A 19,480-nucleotide genomic window follows, 5' to 3' on the forward strand; every position below is an offset into this window, starting at 1 on the left:
ATAGTCAGAAGATTTCTCCTGGTTCCTCCAGGAATTCACAAATCTTCTGGGATTTTCTTCTGTATTTTGTCAAGAAGACCCAAAATACCCAAGTTGGTCAGAAGATTTCTCGTGATTTCTCCAGGAATTCACAGATCTTCTGGGATTTTTTTTGTTTTTTGTCAAGAACACCCAAAATACCTAAGTTGGTCAGAAGATTTCTCCTGGTTCCTCCAGGAAATCACAGATCTTCTGGGATTTTCTTCTGTATTTTGTCAACAACACCCAAAATACCCAATTTGGTCAGAAGATTTCTCCTGGTTTCTCCAGGAATTCACAGATCTTCTTGGATTTTCTTTTGTATTTTGTCAAGAACACCCAAAATACCCAAGTTGGTCAGAAGATTTCTCCTGGTTCCTCCAGGAATTCACTGATCTTCTGGGATTTTCTTCTGTATTTTGTCAAGAACACCCAAAATACCCAAATTGGTCAGAAGATTTCTCCTGGTTCCTCCAGGAATTCACAGATCTTCTGGGATTTTCTTCTGTATTTTGTCAAGAACACCCAAAATACCCAAGTTAGTAAGAGGATTTCTCCTGGTTCCTCCAGGAAATCACAGATCTTCTTGGATTTTCTTCTGTATTTTGTCAAGAACACCCAAAATACCCAAGTTGGTCAGAAGATTTCTCTTGATTTCTCCAGGAATTCACAGATCTTCTGGGATTTTCTTCTGTATTTTATCAACAGCACCCAAAACACCCAAGTTGGTCAGAAGATTTCTCCCGGTTCCTCCAGAATTCACAGATCTGAGATTTTCTTCTGTATTTTGTCAAAAACACCCAAAATACCCAAGTCGGTCAGAAGATTTCTCCTGGTTCCTCTAGGAATTCACAGATCTTCTGGGATTTTCTTCTGTATTTTGTCAAGAACACCCAAAATACTCAAGTTGGTCAGAAGATTTCTCTTGATCTCTCCAGGGAAATCATAGATCTTCTGGGATTTTCTTCTGTATTTTGTCGAAAACATCCCAAATACTCAAGTTGGTCAGAAGATTTCTTCTGGTTCTTTCAGGAATTCACAGATCTTCTGCGATTTTCTTCTGCATCTTGTCAAGAACACCCAAAATACCCGATTTGGTCAGAAGATTTCTCCTGATTCCTCCAGGAAATCACAGATCTTCTGGGATTTTCTTTTGTATTTTATCAACAACACCCAAAATACCTAAGTTGGTCAGAAAATTTCTCCTGGTTCCTCCAGGAATTCACTGATCTACTGGGACTTTCTTCTGTATTTTGTCAAGAACATCCGAAATACCCAAGTTGGTCAGAAGATTTCTCCTGGTTCCTCTAGGAATTCACAGATCTTCTGGGATTTTCTTCTGTATTTTGTCAAGAACACCCAAAATACTCAAGTTGGTCAGAAGATTTCTCTTGATCTCTCCAGGGAAATCATAGATCTTCTGGGATTTTCTTCTGTATTTTGTCGAAAACATCCCAAATACTCAAGTTGGTCAGAAGATTTCTTCTGGTTCTTTCAGGAATTCACAGATCTTCTGCGATTTTCTTCTGCATCTTGTCAAGAACACCCAAAATACCCGATTTGGTCAGAAGATTTCTCCTGATTCCTCCAGGAAATCACAGATCTTCTGGGATTTTCTTTTGTATTTTATCAACAACACCCAAAATACCTAAGTTGGTCAGAAAATTTCTCCTGGTTCCTCCAGGAATTCACTGATCTACTGGGACTTTCTTCTGTATTTTGTCAAGAACATCCGAAATACCCAAGTTGGTCAGAAGATTTCTCCTGGTTCCTCGAGAAATTCCCAGAAAATCTGTCTCTCTATGGAAAATCTCTCTAGAAATCTCTCTCTCTCGCTCTTTATGGAGTGATTGCTAACTCCTGTCGCTCTCTATGGAGGAATCTGTAACCCTATCGTTCCCTATGAGGGATTGACGATGCCAGTCGCTCTCTATAAAGAGAGAGGCAATCTTTGCCGCTCTTGCCACTCTCTGGTTTACTTAAATGCCCACTTAGTCACCCCTTGACTTTTTTCTTCTATTTATATTTAAATTCAATTTGAATATCCGAATTTAATTTAGATTTTTATTTGAATATTTGTATTTGAATTTGTTTCGAATGCGATTTGAATTGGATTTTATTTTGCTTTGAATTCAGTTTGATTTTGTTTTTAATTTCTTAGAATTAGATTTTAATAGGAAAAGTTTTGACTTTGTTTTGATTGAATTCAAATCTGAAATTGAATTTGTGTTTTGAATTCTATACTCTCTGTCTTAGAAACAGGGATGTGTTGTCGTGGGTCAAAGGTTGGAGGGAGGGTGAAATCTCGAAGCAAAAAAATCCGATCTGGACTAACGGAGCGGATTAAAAAGAGATTTTATATTTCAACTACAAGAAAAGGTTTCCCAGAGACTTGGTTATGGGAGGAAAATTATGACAATGGGTTCGTAAAGCAATTTGCACGAAGTTTAAGGATAATTATCTCTGATTTTCTTTTTTTCGGAATGCTAAGCATGTTTCGAAAATTCAGATTTTTTTATCAAAACCTTCCCGCAACCTCTTAAGACATTTTCTTTTGTAATCTGAAAGAAAAACTCGCTCCTCTTTTAGCATTTTTTCCTGTTTTTCTGCGTACTGGACAAGGAAATATTAGATTTGCTGTCGCTGATGCTCTTCCTGGTGTGCCCTTGGCTATGCCAGCTAAAGGCTCTGCAGGAGGATTTGGGGGTGGTGCCTTTGTGGAACCCCGAAGTATTCGAAAAGAATTTCCCGAAACTTGGATGTGGGAGGATTTAGATGATAATGGGTTTGTCTGAGATTTTCTTGTTGATAAACTTAAAGCACAGTCAAGCAAAGCATTAGTAAGGGCTAAAGTATGGGTAACTGTTATCTGTAATATTTGTTTCGGCATGAAATTTAAGGTATTTCATAATCACACTTCATTTCGAAGTACCTGGGCTGTCGGTATTCTGATGATTCTTTCAAAACTTTCTTGTTTCTTTAACATGTTGCAAAGGTCGGGCACGTTTAATGTGGTTTAGACGAACTGGCTTAAGACACAAAGCTAGCTCTTTTCACAAAGTACCAGCAGCTGATGATGCTCAGAGAAGTTTGGTAACTTCTCCGAAAATAAGAAAAGAATTTCCCGACGTCTGGATCTGGGAAAATTACCTTGAAAATGGGTTGGTTGAAACAGAAGTTGATTGAATGTCTTTTATTTTGTGTTTCGAAAGAAATTAATAAGAATCATTTGGCTGGCTTGATGATCGCAAATGTCTGTAACATTTATCATGGCTCTATATAATAATTCTACAAAATGATACAAAATTTTCAATTTTTAGAACGATATCCTGTATATTACTTCGCTAATAGAATATCCGGTGGTCCTCAACCAGTTAGCTTAGCCGCTGGAGTTAATCCTTTAATGCGACCAATGGTTGCTGCTGAAAGCATTGCAAGCAAATCTGTTGAACCACCAAAGATCCGGAAAGAATTCCCAGAAACCTGGATCTGGGATGATCTCGTTGATAAAGGGTTTGTCCTAGAAATTTCTAATACGCAATTTTTCACGCAACTCTTTTCATGTATTTGGCTTTGGAGAGCATGATTGGAAACTATTTCAAAATCCTAACCTTCTCTTTTTCCATACCGATTCGTAAACGGGTCGAAACTAGTTAGTGTGTTCTTATCTTTTCTTATGATCTACTGATCGTCAGATAATTAGATTGGCAATAACGAATCTCAAAATCGGAATTGACTAATGATGACTGCATAGCGTTACTGACCGGAAACACTTTTCAATCAATTCAATATAGAACCAATGATTTGAAGCAGAAACCTTGAAAACCGTGGGAAGTAATGTCTTGACATTATTCTAATATCTAATGTAATTCAAAACTGTTTTCGTTATGCCCAGCGCACAATAACTCATTTATAAACATGTTTCACAATTTTCCATAAGAGTGAGCGAGATGACTAGGTCTAGATCTTCCTCACTCTGATTGAAATTCCAAAAATATGTTTACAAAACAAAAGTCATTGTGAGCCAGATGTACGGAAACGAAATATTTGGTTTAGCAAGCCAAAAAATCTTCATGCTACAAACTCTTGTCGTAGTTTTTTTTGTTACTAAGATTCAGATCTGACAAACACAGGAGGACTCAGAAGATAAGATAGCCTTAACCGCCCGGAGGTACCTCATCTTTGCAGCTTGTACTCGCGATCTTATACTGTCGGTCATTACCCAAATCTCATGACCATACGTGAGAATAGCAAGGATCACAGCTTTGAAAACGGATAATTTAGTCGGACGACTAAGCTCGGCTTTCCCCACCACGCTTTCTGCAAGCTCCCTCATTGCTGCAGAAGATAGACCGATTAGCGACGAGAGTTCTGCCTCCCGTTATCCATCTTACGTAAAATCCATTCGTTATCGCCTAATCACAAATTTACCATTACAATTCTCAGTTCAGGAATACGGGATATATACCCTCTTCCTTCTCTGCTCCTGCTTTCTATTTTTCCTGGGAGCAATACATAGAAGAGTTTAGTCCTTTCTTCTATGAAGAGGAGTCTGAACGTTATCTCTCAGATTATTCTCAATCGACTAAGACAGATCCTTATAAAATCGTTCCTTGTTAAACTTTGTAATCTTGATTAGATCTTCAGCGACTATCCTGCTTGAAATCACTCGGTTCGTACAAGATGCTCGCATGAATTATAGGTTTAAGATGAAAAATCGCCTCTTTAGCACAATTCTCGAACACCTTTCGAACACCTGCGATATACTTCGCAGCTGGACAGTAAAGATCCTCTAGAACAGAGGCGTGCAAGAACAGTTGAAACCAAATAAACGTCAAATTAAACATGTACATCAATGGTCAAAACGCTACTATAACAAACTTATTTTGACGTTAATTCGGTTTCAACGGTTTTTGCACACCTCTGCTCTAGAAACTCCCACTCCTTCCTTTGTCCTTGTTGACCGGAAAGATTCCCCACTTCCTTTGGATTGTCGACGATTGACTGCTAACGGACATGGAGTTTCTTCTAGAGGTGGGGACTTTTTCTTCCCTTTCTTCCATTTATCAACGTTCTTGGCTTACAAAATTTAACGCCATTATCGGGACGGTACTATTACTTCTTTTTTTTACGTAATTGCAGAAACGAACATTTTCTATAATAGAACACTATTCCAGATTCTTGATCTGGAGGTTTTCAGGCTTAAAGGCTTTCAGGCTTTAGGGCCTTGACAGACTTGAGGATTAGCCGAGAGACGGCTTAAAGTAATTATATTTCAAATAATGTTTAAAACACAATTCTTTCATTTTCCACTTACTTAGCCATCTCTCGGCTTAAGTCCTAAGTGTGTCAAGGACATAACGGACAGGGACTTAGGTAAATTGAGAATAAAGAATGATCAGATCTTAATGTCATCTTGAGAATATCAGATGAAGGAGAGAAAGATCAATGTTCTGGTAAAGGTCGTGGTTCAGTTCTCTAGGTAGATAATCCCTGACTGTTTGGCATCTAACCCAGTAACAAACAGACGAACAAACTGATCATTTAAAATTCTCTTTCCTGGAGTCGTTTTGATTTGGAAAAAGCGTCAATGTATCAGAAACTCTTCAAACCAAGCCTCAAACGAAACTATTTACCAAAATTTCAGCATTTGTGCCCTATTATGGAGCTTATCTACATCTAGCTGTTGCGGATGATGGTCTACCCTTCGCGGGTTTTGCAGGACCACCATCAGAAGCAATACCATCTACTGCTGCTTCTACAGCAGGCGGAGGTGGTTTTATTGAACCTCCAAAAATCCGAAAAGAATTTCCTGAAACTTGGATTTGGGAGGATTTTGATGATAATAGGTTTGTTTGGGATTTTGTTATTTAAAGCGTAGACAAGTTAAGCTTAGGTATGAGCAAGGGTACTGTTTTCTGTTGTTTAAGATTCGGCATGAAGGATATTTCATAATCACACTTCATTTAGAAATTCTTGGTTGTTAGTATACTGAAAACTCTTTCTATTCCAAAATTTTCCGATTTCTTCAACACTTTACAAAGATCGTGCACATTTTATTTGGTTTAGAGGAACTGGCTAGGCTTTACAAACAGAACCTTTTACAGGTAACATAGAAGCAGGTGAGTTTGTCCTCCGTGGATGACTTTGAGCCCTCCTCTTCGTAAGCTTTTCTTTAATTCTAGCATTTAAGGATGGTCTTTACCGATATAATCTACCATGTCTGATCGGTTAGGACCGTTCTTATAGAATTAAAGAAAAGCTTACGAACAGTAGGGAGTCAAAGTCACCCACGAAGGGCCAAGTCATGTGCATCTACAGTAGATCAAGAATAAAATAGAATGATCAGATAACGGGAGGTGGACGGAAACACTGAACTTCTCTTGATTTTAACAATTTTATGATCTACTTTGTACCCTACTATTCCGTAGAGTAGAAAATACAATTGTGAAAATCAAGAGTGATTCAGTCTTTTCGTGCATGTCCTGTTATATCGGACCAAGAGTCTTCCGTGATTAATACTAAACCTACCGACCGTTTTTGGTCGTTCTTCGGTCAAATGACTAACCGCGATAGGGTAGAATTCTCAACAAATTTATGTTAGAAAAGAGGAAAAAATTAAAATTTAAACACTCAAAAATATGTTAATTTTAAACCGGTCAATTTGACCGGGTCTTGGTAGGTTTAGTGCTAAATGTTAATGTCAGTTGGAAAACGATAATCTGAGTGGTAGTAGTACATCCCAATCCTGATTCCTCTTGTTCAGTAATAACCTTCCCGATTTGAGAGGTCTCTCCGGTTGAGGTTTTTCCTTTACCGATTCAAAGGTATATCAGAGAGAACTTACCTAAAAATCCGTTGGAAGTTCGAATATTTAAACCGACAAGTTACACAAAAGTGCACAAGTTCATGAAAAGAAACATTTTAATGAAAGTGCAATTCAAACGTTCTGCTATCCTGAAATTCCACAAAACTACACAAAATTCACTTCTAATTCTAAGTATTATAAATATCGAAATTCGAAATGACAGAACAATCAGCGCTAAAGCGGCGACTACGTGAACTTGCACTTTAGGCTTTCGATAGATTTTCGAATAGGTTTGGCTTTGGCTTTGGAGTGGCTTTGTCACTTCGAAAGGTTATTACAGAACGGAGCCATTAAGGTATTAGTTGAGTTTCCACAATTAGCTTAAAGAGGTGCCACCGAAAACTTTAAGTCGATATCTCCGACCATTTGGCCTCTGAAACTATTTTGATTTACTCAAAGCTGTCAAATATCAGAAAATCTTCCAACGAACTTATTTACCAACATTCCAGGATTTAGAGATTATCCAGTTGCTCTGCCTATGCCAAGAATTGGGGGCGTACCATCACCGGTAGCATCTGCTGCTGCGCCTGGTTTAGGTGCAAGACGTTTTGTTAGTCCTTCAAGAATCCGAAAAGTTTTTCCCGAAACTTGGATTTGGGAAAATATGGAAGATAATGGGTTTGTCTGAGATTTTCTTATTGCTAAACTTAAAGCACAGAAAAGCAAAGCTTTATGAATGGGTATTCGTTTTCTGTTATTTGGGTTTCAGCATGAAATTCAGGGTATTTCATAAACATACTCCATTTTGAACAAACTACAGGTATTCTGAAGATTCTAAATAACTCAAAGGGGTGTCGTTGAAGACTCTATGTCGATATCTTTGAACGTTTGACCTCTAATCCTGCAAGATACAGACGAACAAACTAATTATTCAAAATCCTCTGGAATTGTTTTTATTCCTACAGCATTAAATTCATAAACTCTTCCAACAAAATTATACACTAATATTCTAGGATTTATGCCCTATTACGGATATGGAGGTCCAGTCTTTTTACCTATGCTTCCGATGCTTCCTCGAGGTTTACCGGGCATTCCGGGACAACCACCACCAGGAATACAAATGGCTGCTGCGCCTGGTGTAGGCGCAAGAAGTTTTATTGAACCTCCAAAAATTCGAAAAGAATTCCCTGAAAATTGGATTTGGGAAGATATTGAGGACAATGGGTTGGTTTTATTACCTTGAATGTAATTATTAAGAAAAGGGCTAACAAAATGGTCATAATGCATCCTATTTTAAATACCGGTTTATCGGGGAATTCTTTCAATTGGTATTTGCTATTGCATAATGAGATATTGCAATTGTAACTCGTATAAAAATTTATCAATAGTCACATTCATCAAAAAATGGTACAATAAATGGTTAAATAATTCTTGAAAAGTCACCATTCATTAAATCTAACAAATATAGATTTATCGATACTATAGATTCGATAGTATCGAAAGTTGTCAGTCCAACCCTGGGGTGGAATGATAACTTTTCGATACTATCGAATCGTTAGTATCGATAAATTTGTATCTTGTTATTAAGTGAATGATGATTTTTTACACATTGGTAGGCCATTTATTGTGATATTCCTGATAAAATGTGACTGCTAATAAAAATTTGTATTTACTGTAAAAAGTACCATTATCGTTTAAATTTTTCAGAATCGACAGTCGATACTATCGAAAAGAAGTTATCATGTCACCCCTGATTTTTTCTTTTTTATGTTTTTTTAAACTACCATGAAGCCCTATCATCAATTTCTTTTGCCGTTTTTACTTATTGTATTCTAGTACATCATTTCTACGTAGAGGATAGTATTGCTCTAGAGGCCATATCTGAATTTGATGCTATAGCTCCTATTGCTAGTGTTGCTAGACATGAAGATGTGGGCGCTCCAGAACTAATTGGGGATGCTTTTGTTGAACCCCCAAAAATCAGAAAAGAATTCCCCGAAACTTGGATATGGGAGGAGTCAGAAGATAATGGGTTTGTCTGATTTCTTTTTGTTAACCTCAAAGTCCATGTTTTTAAGGTTAAGTATCGATTTAAAAATGGGTTATGTTCAGTAATAACCTTCAAGTTGACCTTTAAAAAGAAATTACACAGCTCTCTCCGATATTCGGCACTTCGATATTCGGCTGACAGCTGTCAAACACTCACGGTTGATGAATTCAAAAAATTTTTTGAAGTACAAAATGAAACATAGCGCACCAGACAGAAAATTCTGTTGCTTTTCGGCAGAAAATAAATTCCGACAGCGTAAAATAGAAAAACCGTTGACCATATTAAAAAAACTCAAATGTCACTTTGTCCCCCCGTCAGCCGGATATCAGAGAGAGCTGTGTATAACTTATTCGATGATCCACTGAAAGTTCGAAATACAAGTGCACGTATTTGCCGCTTGAGCGCTGATACTCTCTTTTCGAACTTTTAATATTTTTTACAAGGTCATATTTATCAATTGGCTTGGTTTGAAATATCCAATGAATTTTTAAGGTAAGCCTTCTTTTATTGTAGGGCTTAACCCTTAATCAGAGGAATTTTTCAAACCAGTAGGGGAATTCTGTAACAGTATGACAATGTCATATGACAAATTCAATTTTTTATGTGGTAAATTCGGAAGTTACAGTTGCAAATCTGACTCATATCAGTTACTAAAAGCTTCATGGAGCTCCTTTCAGTGGTCACTAGCTGCTCACTGGCCTTTAATGTAGTCCTGATTCCGAATTTTACCTCGAGAATTTGTCATACGACATTGTCATACTATTACAGAATTCCCCTTTAGGAAGGTCATGTGAAGGTTATTGCTAAAAAGAGGGAATATGTATATGTCTTGTGTCTTGAGTTCCACCACAGATTGTTCTTCATTCAGAAATTATAGATTGTCACTGAATTTGCGATTTTTCTCACAAATCGACAAAATTAATATGATCATTGCATGAACATTTGGGATTCCTAAGACATCATGATAGGCAGGTGACGTAAAAGTCCTTTGCTTTATCGACCTTAAAATTTTCCAGACGAAAACTTGGTGCCACAGTTTTATAGTTCACGAGATGAACTCTTCGGAGGTGGTCTGATAGATATCCGATTCATGGCATTTCCGCAAACAGCAGTAAATGAGTTAGGATCAGGAGATTTCGGAAGTTCCTCCGTGGAGCCTCCTATATTCCGAAAAGACTTCCCCGAAACCTGGATTTGGGATGATATTGAGGACAATGGGTTGGTTACTCAAATCTCCTTTATAAATTCTAATGCTGTACATAGAGGGCTATGTATATACCTTTTGCATATTTAGGGTTAGAACCTGTAGCTTAACTCTAGATCCTTGTCCTTTCATTTAAATACACTGCATTACTTTTTTTCTAAATTGTTTTAGAATATGATTTTTATCCAGAAACACTATTTCTGGAGGCCGCTGTGGCTGATGATATATCAGTTCCAGAAGCGGTTGCCTTTAAAGGCTCAGAAGAAGGAGCTTCTGTGGAACCAAAAATCCGAAAAGAATTCCCAGAAACATGGATTTGGGATGAATTGGGACTAGAAGATGGGTTAGTTATCAACGTGAACCAATTATTCCGAACTAGTTTAATATAAAATTATGCTGTCGCTTTCTTCATAGACTTATTAGAACAGCCAGCTTCATTATTCATTAATGGTGAGGTGCTTTCGAGAATAGATATGAGGTTATGTTTGCAGGATCCACTTTATTTAGAATTAACCTCAAAATATTGCAATCCAATTGTAGACTTTGATCTCAAATTCAACATTATCTATTTCAAATTAGATTGTATTTTCTGAAAATTCTGTACTTCACTAAACAAGCAAAACGTTTTAGAACGTTTTTCCATTAGATTATCATTTTAAACTTTACCACAATTTTGTTTTGAAGCGCTTTATACTGCCCTAAAGGTACAGTAGACTCTCACTCAATCGGCTCTTTTTCAATCGCGCGACAAATTTTGTTGACAATTTTCACGTTTAATGAAGCTAATTCGCTCAAATTCGCTATAGTTCTTCCTATTTTATCGTGATTCTTTATAATTGAGCGCTTTTTGTGGAATTTACAAAGGCTTTGACGCTCAATTCTATCGCTAAACCGGATGACATTTTGCCCCATATTCCCGATTGAGAGAGAGTCTACTGTATTACTTTAGAATTTACTTGTAATTGTATCACTTCAAGATTGTAGGCATTATTCTTTCATGCCATGAGGTTAATTTAAAATGTGAGGTTATGTTATGCTAAACTTCAAAAACGTAGGAGGACTGTTATGCGAAAACTATCCTATTTTTTATGTTCGAATGCAGTATTTTACAAAGGTTTCGTCTGAAAGAGGAAAGTCGAAGTAAAAAAGGTTTTGAAATAACAATTGTGAAAATTTTCACTATTAGACTTTGTCAGGTTTCTTAAATATCTCAGAAAGAAACAAAACTGTTCGAATACTTTTCTGTTTCATTTCAAATACTTAATGTAATACATAGAAAAGTTGTTTCAAATCCGTTCCTTAGTAAAAGAAAATCACACTTTACTTAAAGCTGATATTTTGAGATTAAATCAAACATAACCTCACTTTCTATCACAGTCATGTATTCTTCAAAGATTTTCTCGTCAGATTTCTATGCAGGTGGAGCACATGGTCTTTGCGGATTTTTGTTTTACATATAGGTTATGTCGAAATCTGAGGTTTTTTTCAGTTTTAACCTTAAAAAATACTCAGTTCAATTTTACTATGGCGTAAAACTTCTAAATTTTTCACATAAGTGCTATTGTTACTAGGGTATCAAATAAACCAATGTTAATGATTTTTTTTAGCAATTTTCAACATTTTAATGTGCTCAAAATACACCGTATTCTAAACTCTGATATTTAACCTCAAACTTTGACAATTTATTCCAATAAAGTGTCTTATTTTTCTGTCAAGTAAAGCGATTTTATTGATAAAAATAACTTTACGATAGAAGTTTGTAAAGTCTTTGACGCTCAAACCGTTTTTTTAAGTTTGTAATAAAATCTAACCTCAATCTTCAAGATAACCTCTATTACACCAAAGAAATTAAAGTTATTCTGAGGAGTTTTACAAAATCCTAAGTTCTAGATTCAGATCTAATTATAATTCTTCCATTGATGTAGGATTTCAAAAGTATTTCAAAATTTAAGAAAAAAAATCCTAGAGACTTGGATATGACAAAGTAACTATCTCGGTCATTCACATGTTTTCTCCTAATTTTTCCATGAATGCAAAATTCTAAATTGTACAACATTCTTCTGCAAACGTTTTTATAGAAGTTTACGATTATCAAGAAGACGGTGTTTATGAGACGTTACAAGATTTATCTGCAGAGGAAGTTGATGAAGAAGTATTTGATTATGACGAAGATAGGGATGATGGGCCATCCCTAGCACCCAAAATTCGTCGTGAATTTCCCGAAACTTGGATTTGGGATAACCTTGATAGAGATGATGGGTTAGTGTCTACAACATTTCCCTTAAGTAGATGTTTCGGAACTAAAGGATTAATCATTGGGGATTAGTTTATCAAGAATCATCTTCAATCTTTCTTCTTTTCTTACTTTCCTCTTGTCTTTTCTTCGTAGATAACGATTTTCAGCTGTATCATTTTAAAGGTGGGGGTATGCCAGAAAGCGCGTTCTTCAGAGATTCTGCATCTGAAACAGGAAGACCTATTGATCGAATATTCGAGCAAGAAGATTCCGAACCAGTTATTAGGAAAAATTTTCTTGAAACATGGATTTGGGATCTTTTTGATTGGTTTGTCTCCTTTTTGCGCGATCCACAGATACAGCACGAATTTTTTTTTGATGATTTATTTGCAAGTTTTCTCACTTATTATTTTTTTCATTTTACTTTATTTGTTTTTTATTTTGCGGGGAATTATTTAGCGCTATCAACGGGAAGGCCGGGTATATTCTATTACAAAGGTTCAACTGTCATTGTAACTACTCCATTCCCTGCACCTTTGGCAACGTCCAAAAGTGACACGGTTATTGAGGGAACTTCTGACCAGACACCATCCTTCACCATCCGGTCAAAGTTCCCGGAATCGTGGATTTGGGATGATATCGAAACAATTGGGTCCGTAAAGTTCATTAGTTCATTTTAGTACTCCCTTCATAAGCTGCTTTTGATTTCCTTTGGAATGTATACTTGGAGTGATGTAGATTTATCCCTATAGCCAAAAGGAGTGGAAGTTCCGTAGGAATTCCGTGAGATTTCTGGTAAGAAATCCTGGACAATTCCGATATTTTTCCTGTGGAATTTTTAATATTGTATACAAAATGTCCATGAAAGTATTGTAATGAGGATGACTTTGCAGTCCGAGGGTGACTTTGTACCCCTAATTTTCGGAAGCTTCGCTTTAATTCTTAATTTACAACTTAAGCCGAGAGATGGCTTTGCGTAATTGTAATCAAAATACTAGATAATTTTCGGCCAGTAAACTGAGTATAAGGGACAGTAAAACACCGTATTGACTTTTGGCTGCTTTCTCTTTTTAATTCCTCAAGCCGACGTTTCGCAGGGGTTTTCTTCCTTCTTCATATATAGAAATTTTGGGAAAAAATTGTCACAAAAATTGTTACACTCACTAAGCACAATTCGGACTTTGCACGAGGGACAATTTCTGCATAAACATCTAACAAAAACCCTTTGTTGGAGGAGTATTTATTAAATGTTGATGCAGAAATTGTCTGTCGTGCAAAGTCCGAATTGTAACGAATTTTGTGTCCAAATTGTGTAACAATTTTTGTGACAGTTTTTTCCCCAAAATTTCTATACCTGAAGAAGGAGGAAAATCCCTCCGAAACGTCGGATTGAGAAATTAAAAGGAGAAAGGAGCCAAAGGTCAATACCGTGTTTTACTGTCCCTTGTAATCAAAATAATGATGAGATTACACTTTCATCAGTTTTTTACTAAAAGAGGTATCTCGGGTTGTGTTGATAAACGGCTTAGTTAGTGAAAAGCCGATGGGGATTTAGTCTAATAATAATTTTGAGATTATAACTACGTTATGTCGTATCTCGGCTTAAGTTGTAAGTGTATCTAGCACCTTAGGGATGATCCGGTGTCCTTACTTAGTGATGGCCTAATGCAGAGGTGAGCAAAAACCGTTTGAAATCGAATAAACGTCAAATGAAAATTCTGCATCAATGGTCAAAACAAAACAAACTTATTTCGGACAAACTTATTTTGACGTTTATTCCTATTGATTACTATTCCTGGATTTTCGTGTCTCATAGTAGTGCAAACAAACCAAATAATGCAATTTAATGCTGATGAATGAAAATGTAGGAATTGTGTGACTTTCAGTCTCGAAAATATCAAGAAGCAAGGGTGCGACGTCTTCATTCATACGTTTATTCACTTTGTTTGCACTGCTATGGGACACAAAAATGTCTACCTACTATCCAGGAATATAATAATCCGTGTTCTTGCTCATCCCTTGTCCAAATATCATCCTCAAGTGCTAGAATTAAAAAAAAGCTTGCACAATGCAGAGATTCAATGTGTAAAACACGGATGAGCAAGAACGTTTAAAACCGAATAAATGTCAAAATAAATTTGTCCAAGTAGCGTTTTGACCATTGACTTACAATTTTCATTTGACATTTCTTCGGTTTCAAACGGTTTTTGCTCCTCTGGTGTAAAGTCACTCGCATCCACGGTATTCAAGATTTTCCACAGATCTTTCCGCTGAGAATTCCATTCCGCTCTGTTTGGCTATAGGGAGAAATTCCTGAAAGTGACAGATGCAACTGACATATATTTGTAAAGATTCAAATATTTGAATTTGCAACGGTTTCACCGGTTTTCAGGAATTTCTCAAATAGATTTTTTGGGTTTTATTTTGGTGGATGGTTAAAGCAATTATTTTTTCTTTCTTTTTTTATTTTATTCTCTTTCTCGATCATTTGAAAACGCGCACTTTGTGTCTATATTGATACCTCAGGTGAGATAACGAAGAAACTCCCGCCCATCACGACACAGCGTTATGATAATTCCGTGGGTGGTGTTACACGCAAGAGGACAGATTTGGGTCCTGCTCACTTATTCAAATTACATACACGTCCTCCACTCGCCGGTCCATATGCTTTCAGTCGCATCCCACGGCCGGCGTGGAATCATCCACGTGTGTATCTCATGCATGATATCCGGGATACGTGGCTCTTTCTCAATACTTCATCGGGGTAATTATGCCATGTTGATGAAAAATCATCCAAAATCTCTAATATCTCAAGTCCATTTTGCATTCCTAACACGTCAACAACTCCTCATATCACCATCATTGTATCCCCGGTAAATGGACTCTGTCTGGATATTCCTGGTGCTTCTGGTGAAGGTTCTCTTTTAGCTCTTTTTTGGCTTCTGTTGCTGCTGCTTCGTTGTATGATGTTAATTTATGTTTTCTAAATAACCATAACCCCAAAAAATAAACCAAGGAGAAATTTGGAGGATTTAGAGATGTCTTTTGCAATTTATGGCAAGATTTTCTCTAGATTACCAACTTCTCCGTGAATTTAATCACAGAGACTAAAGGATTTACTTACAAGAAATTAACAATTTTGAAAACATTTTGTAATTCCGTAACTTAGTAAAAAAAAACTTAGTTTAAATAAACTGAAGAAATAGCTTTTAAAGGCTACACAATGGGTTAAGAGGTAGAGTCCTTGCTCTATAATGCAGTGCCCTAGGTTTAAATTCCAATTAGTCAACAGAATTTAACTGCTTAGTTAGTTAATAGTTAATTGTTTTTGATATCAGAGGTCATTTTATTACAACCCGATTCCTTTATAAAATTGAGGACCTAACCATTTAACGTCAGCAAGGAATCTATTGATCTGATTGATGAAAAACAAAATTCATAAATTAATTTCAATAAAAATAGTTTTATTTGAGATTTACAGGCTATTCACTTTGGAATCATGCAAAAAGAAGTTTTTAGTATCCTTCACAGTTGAACGGTTTAATTTCGTGAAGTTGAAGTGTTTTCTTCAGGGCCTGCAGATATTACAAATCGCCTTGATTCTTTTTTAACTTTAACTTTTTCAAGGAGAATAATACTGATTAAGCAAGGCTTTTTTGGAGATTTATCAAAAGGAGTGAGGAAACCCAGGGAAAAATTAGGCCACACCCCTTCAAAATACAGTAGAACCCCACTATAGACCATCGTTTTATAGTCCACAATTTATCGATCGTTGATTTCAAAACACTGATTTTAAGTTAGGTTATGTTTTTTAGTAGGCCGACATGCAATGTTGTCATAATTATTTTTGGTAAACTTAACTGAGTAGTTGTGATAATTGTGATCCATAATGAAGAGAGCGAGGACAAGTACCACAATCGCAAAGAAAGTGGAAGCCGTCGATCAATTTCAATACTAAAAGTCGTTGATAATTTAAAAAAATGACATGGACTATAGTCCGACCCAAGTGTCAAATCTGGAACCAAATATGGACTATAGCGAGGCTCTACTGTATATTTAAAGACACAATAAGGCAGGTCAGAGTACAAGTAACCTTCAAATAGAATTTTTATTTATGCAGAATTTGTGATAAAAATATTCAGGCTAGATTAGATTGATAGGTATTCCATTAAATAAGAGGTTATGTATCTATTTTAATTTATAGTTTGCTTAATAGGGAAAAGCGCGCTACCTTCGGACGACTCAAGCTTCGGACAATTTAATTTTTTCTCTATGTTCCTTATGGATTTCACCCATAGCTCTTTTCTGAAAATTTAACGCATTGGGCTAGCTATTTAAATATTATATTATAATGGGACAAATTCATTTGTAACACATTGAAAAAAAAGTGATTTATGCAACACTGAGAAAAAAATGGGGGTGCGATTAACTTTTTTTCCTCATAAGTTTAACACTTTTTAGGTGTAAAAATATATCAACATTTTTTGTTGTTAATTTTACACCTTTTTAAGGGTAAAATTAACATGAAAAAGGGTAACTTTAACCCATAATACACCTAAAAAGGGTAATATTTACACCCATTTGGGATTAATAATTCAGGGTAAAATAAACATTTCCGGAATGTTATTTTAACTTTTTCGGATTTCTCTCACTCAGTGGAAGCATAAAACTCCGAAAGTAGCGCGCTTTCCCCTATAATTTTCTTTCTAAAAGTAAAACACCTCAATGCGTTATTTAGCTGTTCACTTTTCTCTTAGATAGATAGATAGATATAATAGATATGTTTATTTCATGTCAAAAGAATATACATTCTGTAACTGACTATAAATTTTAATTTTCACTTAATTGTAAATTAATTGAAAACTAAAATTTATATAGCCAGTTACAGAATGTTTAATTATTGTTTAATTTAGAATAGAATTATTGTTTAATTTTTATTATCAATATTGCTAGCCAACTAAAGAACATTGTATAATATTACAGTAGACTCTCGCAAATTCGACTCTTTTAAGATCGGGCTACTTTTTATTTCGGGCAGCGGTTACATTTGAAAAAAGTTTGTTGTCATTTTTCAAGTTTGATTATGATTATCAAATGAATCAAATATGCTCAAATTTAGCATGGTTTGTCTTAGTTTTGATGTGATTTTGCATTATGGAGAGATTTTCATGCAATTTACGATATATATGAGTGTGTAAACTCAATATCTATAAGCACATGTCGCCCGAATTTCTGTCTAATTCGGCTGACATTTCGGTCCTATATGCCCGAATTTGAGAGAGTCTACTGTAAATACAAAATTTGTTGATTAACAAATTTAGTAGGGGGCTTGCCTTAAAATTTCTTGAAGGAAATGCCTCAGAAATATGAATAAGATTTCTTCAATTTTCCTCTTCGGAAATGAAATTCCAAAAAGAAACTTTATTGATTAATTTTTTTAATTAACATATTCAGAAATGTTAATTAACAAACCTCGACAAAATACTAAATGTTACGGAATTTTAATGATATGCTTAACAAGTATTTTACATTCCCAAAATCGCGTTTTAATTTGCTGAATTAAAATTGCTAATTGATTTTTTATTTCATCATCCAATAATCAAAAGCGTCCTTTAATAATCCAATGTCATTAAAATTCAATCCACATGAAATAACTTTGTTGAATTAATTATTAATTTAAAAAAAAAAATGATAAAGCAATTGAATTAACAAGACTGATGGTAAATCCTTTTGGCCTCTCTGTGACTTTAGCTCAGAAGCACATGAGAGATTTTACCAATAATTGTCTTTTGGGGGCCTTTTCAGCTATGAGGGAAAGACGACACTGCACAAGAAGGTTCCAGATACCATCACATCGTGGGTTATTACAGGATTTGCCATTGATCCCATCACAGGCTTTGGTATGACACAGAATCCTCGTACCCTCAATGTCTTCCAGCCCTTCTTCGTCTCCACGAATTTGCCGTATTCCGTGAAACGTGGGGAGGTTGTATCCATTCCCATTGTTGTCTTCAACTACATGGAGAATGATGTTCAAGCTGAGGTTACTCTGGAGAATGTCAATCAGGAGTTTGACTTTACAGAGATCACCAACGAGGTCAATCCCAATCCGAGTAAGTATCTAAATTTAAAGACAAATTGAGTAATTTCTCAAGGGTTCTCTGGGTTTTCCCTGTCCTCCATAGCAAGGATTCTCAAAAAATGTTTTTCAATTTCTTAAGCATTCCTAACAGGTTTTCAGGGTATCCCACGCTCTCAATGAATATCAAAGAACTCTCGAGATTCGTAAAAATCCCCTGAGTTCCCTGATTTCCTTTAATATTTTAAAGGACATCCGAATCTTTCATAACTTCCTACGCTATTCCTAGCGTTGGTATATGACCTTTCTGGTGCTTATAATGTTTCCCATGGATTCCCAAGGAGTTTTCGTGGATTTTAAATGAATTTCCAAAGAGTCTCAAGGGTTTCTAGACTAGAGGACCCCTCTTGGGCTTCCTGAGTTGTAAGTTTTAAATTATATGCGGGGTTATCAAGCTCAAGAAACGGGCTGAATAACCCGGGCTTTCAATTAATATCCAAGGATTTCAAGACTTTCCCAGGTTACCAAATGCTTTCTACAGGTTCTCAAGAGTTCGTAAAGACCCCAGGGCTCCCTGGTCCTTAAAAAAAGTTTTTAAGGATTTTACATGAGTTTCCAAAGATCCTAAAGTGTTTTAAAGGTCCTCAGATTCCCCGATTTCCCTGTAAGTTTTAAGTGGTAGCCGGATCTTTCATATCTTCATAAGCTACTCCTTTCCTAACGATGAGCCAAGTACAAGAGACGATTTTGATAACCTAGGTTCTCAGTGAGTACTCAAGGGTCCTCTTGAGGACCTTTCTTCCATATTACTTCCCATAGATTCTAATGGAGTCTCCGTGGATTTTACATGAGTTTCCAATGATTCCCAAGATTTTCTAGGGGTCCTCTTGGCTCCCCTGCCCCGACTTTGTTGTAAGTTTGAAGTGATATCCGGAACTCTCTTGAGGTTCTCTATTCCTTACGGAGAACCATGCCCAAGAGGCGGTCTGGGTAACCTAGCTTCTCAATGAGTACCAAAGCGTCTTCAAGAGTCTCTTGTAGGCTTTTAGGGTTACCAAATGCTTCCCATAGGTTCTCATGAGTTC

The 19,480-nt window shown here is 36.1% G+C and overlaps 1 protein-coding gene across 13 annotated transcripts in view; it reads left to right on the forward strand.

The window, feature by feature from the left end:
- The window catches only part of LOC129806243 (thioester-containing protein 1 allele R1-like), a 41,719-nt gene that overhangs the window by 15,799 nt on the left and 6,440 nt on the right, over window positions 1–19,480 (forward strand). The window contains exons 5-6 of one of the 13 annotated variants that reach the window (XM_055854695.1): window positions 7,336–7,504; window positions 18,122–18,429. In XM_055854695.1, coding sequence (XP_055710670.1) covers window positions 7,336–7,504; window positions 18,122–18,429 — 477 coding nt within the window. Of the gene's footprint in view, window positions 1–2,607; window positions 2,804–3,013; window positions 3,180–3,338; window positions 3,532–5,665; window positions 5,868–7,335; window positions 7,505–7,839; window positions 8,051–8,662; window positions 8,859–9,892; window positions 10,095–10,251; window positions 10,424–12,158; window positions 12,340–12,469; window positions 12,645–12,775; window positions 12,969–14,842; window positions 15,081–18,121; window positions 18,430–19,480 lie in introns of all 13 variants that reach the window. The other 12 variants (XM_055854688.1, XM_055854683.1, XM_055854687.1 and 9 more) reach the window with 12 other exon arrangements.

Source organism: Phlebotomus papatasi, chromosome 3 (assembly GCF_024763615.1).
Source record: "Phlebotomus papatasi isolate M1 chromosome 3, Ppap_2.1, whole genome shotgun sequence".
Lineage (NCBI taxonomy): Eukaryota > Metazoa > Arthropoda > Insecta > Diptera > Psychodidae > Phlebotomus > Phlebotomus papatasi.